At 32.1% G+C, this 9,254-nt stretch overlaps 2 protein-coding genes across 2 annotated transcripts; both read left to right on the plus strand.

Annotated features, from left to right (window-relative positions):
• The first annotated feature begins 1,490 nt into the window (after positions 1-1,490).
• Positions 1,491-2,661, plus strand: LOC145942890 (uncharacterized). The gene is made up of 4 exons (XM_083050054.1): positions 1,491-1,604; positions 1,762-1,921; positions 2,032-2,159; positions 2,274-2,661. Exons 1-4 carry the CDS (start codon positions 1,601-1,603, stop codon positions 2,342-2,344), a joined length of 363 nt encoding a protein of 120 aa, XP_082906180.1. The 5' UTR covers positions 1,491-1,600; the 3' UTR covers positions 2,345-2,661.
• Positions 2,662-3,974: 1,313 nt separating this feature from the next.
• Positions 3,975-7,507, plus strand: LOC145942765 (sorting nexin-4-like). The gene is made up of 10 exons (XM_083049780.1): positions 3,975-4,207; positions 4,739-4,845; positions 4,975-5,191; positions 5,263-5,368; positions 5,454-5,563; positions 5,640-5,777; positions 6,123-6,333; positions 6,425-6,557; positions 6,629-6,743; positions 6,835-7,507. The coding sequence occupies exons 1-10, from the start codon at positions 4,127-4,129 to the stop codon at positions 6,883-6,885; spliced, it is 1,269 nt and encodes a 422-aa protein (XP_082905906.1). The 5' UTR covers positions 3,975-4,126; the 3' UTR covers positions 6,886-7,507.
• Positions 7,508-9,254: the final 1,747 nt, after the last annotated feature.

Genomic DNA, 9,254 nt, shown 5'->3' on the forward strand with positions numbered 1-9,254 from the left:
AATACGATAGATTGTTCGGCGACTCCGTGCCTTTTAGCATTAATAATAATAATAATAATCACGCGGACGTTAAATTACGGGAGTGGCCTACGCAATTGCACGCGATCGAAATCAAGAATTCCAAGGTGCCATTGAACGACATCCCGGACAACGATCCACGCCGTACAAGGTATCTGCAGAAAGGTCTGGCATCCTGTACACCCTCTACAACGCGGGTACCCCGGATCATCGCCATCCAGTCGTTGTCCATTCCTTGGAAATTAAATAAGGTAGGTGCTCAAGATATTTCTTTACAACACGAGTCTCCCTTCTGCCCGGGAACCCGCGAAATACAAGAATCTATTTCGGAAACTACGTCTACGCATTTTTGAATCACTTAACAATAATAACTAATAAATTCTCTTGCAATTTTAGAAATATTAGCTTACCACGTGGTTTCCAGAATATTCTCTGCGCGTCTTAAATTTTCTCATCTCCCAAAAAGAGAAATCGTGCGAAACCTTTTTTTTTATCAAGGGTCAGTTTATGGCCCTCATAAAACTGCAGTAGGTATCCTACAGTCAACCCTTTGGAAAATTCTAAATCTTTCCAGAATATCTAGAAACTTCGTGAACGTGTTAGAACATTCAAATCGACCTCATGGCAATTATTTATTTTAACTAACATTAGTTTAAACAATCAACTCCTATGTGTCCAATAATACCGTCACACTTGGACATCCCCACCACTTTGCTTCTCCCCGAGGATGATTCCGAGGAAGAAACTATTGAAGAAACCCTAAATAACCTCCCGTATTGCCAACGGATAATCGGTTTTATTAATAAGGAAACAAGTGCCGCTCTCTGTACGGATTGCCATATGCGTTTATCTATTGGCGTGCAATCTGAGTGGTTAACTTGTGCTAAGCATCTCCTCGTTATCGGCGACGTACCGACCGGAGTCGTTTGCTCAGTCTGCAATTTTTACCGACTGTCGAAAACACGTGACATCGACCACCCTTGTTATCATTGCCAACGAGCTTACCTTCTGTACCGCCGTGGTGAAGAACCCTACCGTATCGACTCGGATGGTAATACAGTAATCACTATTTTCCACTCCGTCAACGATTCACTCGAACGATTCCGCGGATACATGGACTGATTCGTCAGTAATCGAACCTATACGAAACGCTCCCTTTCTCCCAAAAACGCAACCGTGACCATAAAGGAAATACCAGTCGTCGTGGGTATCCCCGGAGTAATTCCGAAATACGACGTAGTCCGCCCCGCAGTTCGAGTTCGTAGGTCGCGATTTAAATTTTCGTAAAATTTACGCCGCAACTGCACCCCCGGACGTAACACAGGATGCCAGACCTTTCTGCAGATACCTTGTACGGCGTGGATCGTTGTCCGGGATGTCGTTCAATGGCACCTTGGAATTCTTGATTTCGATCGCGTGCAATTGCGTAGGCCACTCCCGTAATTTTTAACGTCCGCGTGATTATTTTCAGACGGAGTTAAATTCTCGAGTCTTCATTAACTCCATCGTTATCGCCGTTACAGGTGTAATTGGTTATACTTTGGCTGGTACTTTGATTACCGTAGTTGGAAAAAAGAAACTGATGAGTAAGATATCGACGCAATTAATAATTAGTAATACATAAATAGTGACTTTATTTATCAAATCAGCTGAAAAAAATAATGTTTGCGATATTGTAATTTTCCAATCTACAAAATCTTTATAATTATCTGTAATTATATTATAATTATCATACTTTTGCAGCAATTTGTTTCGTCGTCGCTGCTGCCTGTTGTGGTTCGCTTTATTGGACCGAAGATACTAATGGCATTCTCGGATTATCTTCGGTATTCGTCGCTATGTCGAGTATAGGTGGTGCGGCTGTTATAAATGTTATCGTTGACAATTTTCCTACATATTTAAGGTATGGCAGTAACTTAAAATATTTAAAAAATTAATTTAAAGTATTTAAAATTTTAAATGTGTAAACAAATTGTTATTTATTTATATTTTATTATTTTCTTCCACAAACAGAACCATGGCAGTTAGTATAACTATGATGATGGGAAGAATAGGTGCAGTAATAGGCAATTTATTATTCCCCGTTTTATTCAATTTATCATGCCTAGGTCCATTTATTATGATTGGTTCGGCTTGTTTAAGTAAGGAAAATAGATTAGATATAAATTATCGTTTTTTTTGTGTTTATATAAATATGAGATTTTGTGTTTACATATATATGAAAGATTTTTGAAACATATTTAAAATTGTTCTAGTATCTGCATTTTTGGTTGTTATACTACCTCGTAAGAAAAAAGATGACGACAAAGCAAAGGATATTGTTTAATTTTTTTACAGATATATTCTGTATCTATATGTTTCATTTCTTTATTCTCATAGGGTCGATATGTAAATATAATTTTGTTATTATATGTTTTAATAAATATTGTTATTATTAAAATTTTTAAATCTGTGCAATATTTTCCATCATGTAAATAAACATGCTCGCATATGTATAATCGATAAGATCTATGTCTTCTTATCTTTGTATTTTATATATCTCATGTAATGAGTAGATTGTACAATCGCACAATGTATATATGCATATATATATATATATATCAGAAAAATGTATTTTTAAAGAATTCTGCGTCATTAAATATATCAGAATCGATCTCAATATTTATCATAATTTTTTGTTATATGTAAGCATAACGAAAATAAAATAAAGAAATAAACTGTAAAATAAATATGAAATATGAATAGCACAATGTAAAATATGTAATAAAATTATTTTATTACTAATATCCATCTTTATTCTATTTTGCACGCAATGCAAGATACATGCAGCAAAATTTATTTATTTAAATTGAAAATTGAAGCAATATAGCAATATTACATAACTGTTTCAACTGTTTATCTTTACGAGCGATAATTGTTTTCTTACTAATGTTTAAATTAAAATATATTTTGCATTTAATTTTGAATTTTTAAGTATAATTTAAGTACAATTTAAATATAATTTGTTCGTCATTTTGAATTGAAATTGCAAAATAATATATGAATCATTAAGTCGAAAGATATAGAAGTGACTGAAAACTGTAAAATATTGATTATTTATTAATTAATAAATAATAGTTTTTATGAAATATTAATTATTTGGTTGCTGTTGGGTACCCATCGGATCTAAAATTTGGCGTACAATAATAATTTTTTTAAATATTAATTATTTTCAGCGCTGTCATAATTTGAATTCTATATTTGTATGTTATAGATCAACGTAACTTCAATGTCATTAATTCCGTTATTGCTCATCGATCAGTGACGAATTTTTATTTTATTTTCAGGCAATGGATTTGTAGTGATTGTAGATTATAGATGTAAATTATAGATTGTAAGTAGATTCGTTGTCTTAAAATAGACTGGAGAACATGACTGAATAATTCATTTAAAAAAAGAAGCATTTTATTTACATATAATTAATTATATGTAATTTATTTTATAAAAACGCATTAATTATTATTAATTGTACATACAATTATTAATTATGTAAATAATTAAGATAATTATATAATAACTTATTCTTATAATGCTGATTATATTTAAATTTTTTATAGTTATCTATTTTAACTGATATTTTGACTTTACATTTCTTAAGTAAAGCAAAATTGTATTATAAAATAATGTGATAATATAAAAAATATTTTTAAGAATCATTAATAAATAATTTATTCTATCATATGTTATGGGTATATATGTATATGTATTTTTTTATTATAATGTGAGATATAAAAGATATATTTTTTTTCTTATAATTTTACAAATTTTTATTTTTTTTGTGTATAAATTTTGAATGAATTTGTGTTTTAACTTAGCTATAATGGATTGGATTCTTGGTCGGTCTGCTATGCTCGTGCGCAATGTTACAGCTTGCTTTTACCTGCTCTCCGATCGTGCGCAATGTTACAGCTTGCTTTTACCAGCTCTCCGACGTGCCAGTGTCGATACAACAGTGGTGAAGTGGTGATCGCTGGTCTGGCTCAAGCGACCCGACGTGATGTGAAGAATTAAATTGGAGTCTTGCTGACTTAGCTAGGTCCGCAGGTAGTTGCACGCGTTTGTCGGGATCATGGAAGAAGTTTTTCAGAACGGAAACTATCAGAGGGAGGCCAACGCCAACAACATGACCGCCGTGGAGACGCGAAAAGAGGTAAAGAGAGTTTCGGAGCTTGTTTTCCATATTCGTCTGACAAATCGATAGCGCTTCGCCTTTCCAAACTCGTGTCGCATCTCACGTTTGTCGTTGTAGAATCGTCGTACGACTCCAGAATTTTGGGAAGAATGAGTACACTTCCGGATCAGACGAAGAAATATTAAATTGATTGATTAATTTTTTAATTATGTTGCGAATTTTTTAATTAATACAAATGTATGTCGCGCGCAGTGATCATCAGTACTGCGCAGCGTCTCTCAATCGGTGTCACTGACTTGCTTCGTGATGTGTCTATGTATATGTGTATACACACACATATAAATACATACATATTCGTTTCTCAATACCCTCGTATATCTGTGTTTTTGGTGTGAATACAACTGTTGCCTATGTGTATACCATTGTATCTCCATAAAACCGCGACATCCTGTACGAGTGATAACGAAAGAGACAAAGAATAAGCATGTCTTTCAAATCTACGTAAATATTTGTGTGTGGAAATTGAATTTATATTATAATATATCCCAGGATTGTTTGCTGGACCACATGGAGATCTCAGTAGTAGAAGCTGAAAAAAGAGCAAATAAGGCACTTAATCTAAGAGAATTCTACACGGTGTATCTCATTGAAACTAAGTAAGTAAAGAAATAAAAATATAAATACATAATATTTTATTGCAAATTAAGATTATATATAATTATATATTTGAACATATTGTTGTGTGTATGTGTGTCACATTTTACTTATTTTTTTTTTTTTTACAGAATCACTGATCCAGATTTCAAAAACGCGCTAACTAGGATAAGCTCATTATGGCGACGATATACCGAATTTGAATTGCTCCGCGCTTACTTGGAAATTTCTTATCCTTACATTGTATTACCACCATTACCGGAGAAGAAAGTTTTATATGCGTGGCAAAAAGTGACGACTGATACATTTGATCCCGACTTTGTCGATCGTAGAAGAGCTGGTCTTGAGGTACGTTTTTTTCGACTTATATTTTCAACAATTGTAGCAAGAATATTAATCAGAAAAATATTTTTATATAGAATTTTCTTATAAGAGTGGCATCACATCCTATCCTTTCGCGCGATGAACATTTTATGGGATTTCTCCAGCAGAAGGATGATTGGAGAGAAAGTGTTAAAGAAACAGGTATTTTATTGCTACGAATTATACAGACTAAAAATTATTATATTAGATTATTATATCTATAATTACATTTATTATTTTTGCATAGGGTATCTGCAGATTGCAGAATCGAAACTAAAAGCGCTTAGTGTAGCTGTGCGTTTAAGAAAACCGGATAAACGGTTTGAAACTATAAAAAATTATGGAATTGAGCTGCAGGTATGCACTTCAAATTAAAATATATAATATATGTTTATGCAATCACATAACGATACCGTTGTACACAACCTTGCAGAATAATTTGTGCAATCTTCTGCGAGTGCGTGCACGTCTCGTGGAAAAGCAACACAGTCTGTACAAGTTGCACGCGAATTACGGGCGCGTCTTCAGCGAATGGAGCGCGATAGAGAGAGAGATGGGCGATGGATTGCAGGTATTCTTAGCTGCATTACAGAAGTGACATTGTAATTGTAGCCGTGTCGATAAACACAGAATTCTCGAGTTTATTTATTAACATTGCGACTGTAACGCCGGTATTCATAGTCCGATCTTATATTTAAGATCATCTTAAGTCTGGTCAGAGGTTGACTTAAGATCCCATTCAACAATCAAATGGCTGCGTAGCATCTCAAGCTCGGACTTAAGACGATCTTAAATATAAGATCGGACTATGAATACCGGCCTAAGAGTAAGAGCGACTCGATAAAAGAAGAGAAAAAAGTTTAAAAATAAAAAGTATAAAAATTGCAAAACACCGCATGACAGCCTGTTTTCTTAGAAATCGGGACACTACTTGGACTCATTAGCGGCAACGATAGATACCACTCTCGAGGAGGAAGAGCTCATAGCTGATCAGCTGAAGGAATGGCTGTTCGGTGCATCGGCGTTGCAGGCTGTAGTTAGACGCAGGGAAGCCCTGCAACTTGCGAAGGATGAGGCACACGATGCCTTGACCGCCACATTCGAACAGAAGGAAAAAGTTATGCAAGGTATTGGAAAATACCTTGTTTGTATGTTCAAAGTAGAGTTAGAATTTTATTTTTTTTCCGAAGGAAAACTATAAATTTTCTTGTGTTCAAGGTAAAGCCGGTCTGATGTCACGCTTATTTGGCTCCGTGGACACGGAGGAAGTTCGCGAGCTGAAGATTCTTCAGTTGGAACAGCGAATCGCGCAGCATGATGAAGCTGTAAAACAAGTGGACGAAGATTTAAAGTAAGAGACAGACTCTTAAACTTTTAGACTCGTAAACGTGTAATTTTAATAAATCGGTGATCTCTCTACAGGTCTTTCTCCATTAAAGCGATGATGGATATCGAGAGATTCCAACATCAAAAGGTCATCGATCTGAAAGAGATTTTGGCAGCTTACTGCATCTTGCAATTTAAATTAGCTAGGAAGGTTGATATTAAATTTAATAATACTTTTTACTCTCGTTTCATTTCGCCCGTTGATTTTTATGACGGTTAAATTATGTTTTTCATTGGTACAGGGTCTCCAAGCTTGGCAGCACATCAAAGGTTGTCTCGAAAGTATGCCGTAAACGTGTTTATGGCGAAGCAGACTGTCACAGAACAATAATCGTTTCCGCGTCTTTCGTGCGATATACATTCCTGCATCTGTAAGTTCATTCATGCCCTACGCTTATTCTTCTATCATATCGATGTATATGATGGTTATTATTATTAATGTCTTATGTATAGGTAATATTATGTACGTATATAATTCATGTTGAATATACATAAATATGTCAAAACACATTATTTAAATATTTATATGTATTTAATACACCGCTTATGCGGGCACGAATAATCAATTACAATCAATGATGCGCGAAAAAGAGATTGTACTTAATCGTGTATACATCAAACCAAAATGCGATACGAAAATTTATCGTATCTGATAAAATTTACTATATGCAAACGATGGCAGATGTTATCGTAATGTTGATGTAATTTTCTAAACACTTTTTTTCTTTCTATGTTGTTGAAGCACTTTGGGTAATTATATATTTTCGCTATTAAATTTGATTTAATCTTTTCATGCAAAATTATATTTATTTTTGAATAAATGTATAATATATTTGTTATTATAAAAAATCAATGTCCATTATTTATTAAGTATTTATTATGTATATTTTTATCCATGGCATATATTTTCAGTATTATTGTTATTATCAGATATTGTTGGCATTTACAATACGAATCTTTCTTATTTAAAAAATATTTTCATAGAATTATTTGTGAATTTATTACTAGATTATGTCGTATTATTGTATATGATCTCTTATATACATGTGTAAATTTAATTTTATTAGCTATATATATCTCTCTTTTAAATTTTAAATATATTTTGTATAAATTCTCTCATATGATATTATTATGTATTATAGATAAGTATATAATTATTTCTTCTCGTCGCATTTAAATACTCGAAAAAGTGTACAATCTATATATACTTACTTTATATTTATTTTTAGTTATAATATAAACACAGGTTATATATTGTTATATATTATACATTTTTATACATAAATTTAGCTTTGTGTTATGAACAGATAATTAAATACATACATTTTATTTGTATTTTTTATTATTGAGAGGCACATATATATTTAACGCATTCTTTTCTTATTTCTTCTAAAAATACTTTTTAAAAAATATGTTTTTTGTATGGTAGAAATTCATGCGGGGATTTAAAAAAATGCAATCAAAGGAAAAAAAACATCACATGGAGAATAAACTTTATATGAAGATTTTATCTACATGGTTGTATAAGCCAATTTATATGCGTTGTACGTTATTTTTTGTTTAACGTTGCAGGAGCACAATGTGTATTTTGTTTTTTCAAAATATTCTGCAGAGATAATAGAGAGATGCACTCTATGGAATATATTGTCTATTCACGTGAATTATTTTATATTTATTTTCTTCACAGGCACAATATTATATTGTTATATGCTAGACATTTTATACATATATTTGGCTTTATGTTATGAGCAAATAATAAAATATTGTATATATAATTCAATTTACATTTATGTCTATTTGTAGGCAGAGTGCCTGCTCTAATTTTATTTTTTCAAGTAAAAAATATTTTTTTATGTTTCCTTTTTAAAGATTACACATGCGGTAGAAATCCACATGTAAAATTAAGAAATGCCGTAACTAACTTTACAAAGAGAAAGTATATTGCAGAGAATAAATTTAATGTTTTATTCACATGTGCAATTTTTATCAGTCAGTTCGTTTCCATTACTCAATCATTCAATGCAGCAAAATGTGTGTTGTAGATTTTTAAAATATACGCAGAAATTATAGAGAGAGATGCATCGTAGAATATATTTTCTACTATCCACGTGTGCGGTTTCAAGATATATTTTCTACCGTCCACATGCAGCTCCAAAAAATTATTTCTCCATTAATTCAAATATATTCCTGCGCAGCTGTCAAAATATTAATTATACCTTGGTCCCCAACTCCTGAAATAATTTTCAGGGACACGAATACGAAAATACATGATACTAAATATGATCTTTTATGGCACTATTTATGAAAATTATAGATAACTGCGCGTGATATATAAAATATAGGAATGCAATAAAATTATTTTTCAAACAGGGTATAATTCACAACCAATTTAATAGGAAAAAAAGAATAAAAAGATACAGATGTCTATCTATAATTAACATTCAGTAAAAAGACATGCGGTTCAAATTAATTAAAAAAAACGGTGGAGAATTTATTACAGTTAATAATTTACACTTACATATTCACATTATTATTTACATAACAAATAATATCACACATTGTCAAAATTCAACCAACATAAAGAGAGTCACAGTATCTTACACCAAATATTGTACGTTATAAGATACATTCTATACAGTACTCTGCGTTGATACCACTGCTT

This window comes from Prenolepis imparis, unplaced genomic scaffold (assembly GCF_030444845.1).
Source record: "Prenolepis imparis isolate NDT839.2.m4 unplaced genomic scaffold, iyPreImpa1.0 SCAF_11, whole genome shotgun sequence".
NCBI lineage: Eukaryota > Metazoa > Arthropoda > Insecta > Hymenoptera > Formicidae > Prenolepis > Prenolepis imparis.

What these genes read in the sequence shown, in the direction of transcription:
- LOC145942890 (XM_083050054.1), top strand. An exon ending in AATTTTCCTACATATTTAAG is followed by an intron (nt 1,922 to 2,031) that starts GTATGGCAGTAA and finishes TTCCACAAACAG; the next exon opens with AACCATGGCAGTTAGTATAA. An exon ending in GATTGGTTCGGCTTGTTTAA is followed by an intron (nt 2,160 to 2,273) that starts GTAAGGAAAATA and finishes AAATTGTTCTAG; the next exon opens with TATCTGCATTTTTGGTTGTT.
- LOC145942765 (XM_083049780.1), top strand. Translation starts at nt 4,127, where the DNA reads ATGGAAGAAGTTTTTCAGAACGGAAACTATCAGAGGGAGGCCAACGCC. An exon ending in AGAAAGTGTTAAAGAAACAG is followed by an intron (nt 5,369 to 5,453) that starts GTATTTTATTGC and finishes ATTTTTGCATAG; the next exon opens with GGTATCTGCAGATTGCAGAA. An exon ending in GAAGGAAAAAGTTATGCAAG is followed by an intron (nt 6,334 to 6,424) that starts GTATTGGAAAAT and finishes CTTGTGTTCAAG; the next exon opens with GTAAAGCCGGTCTGATGTCA.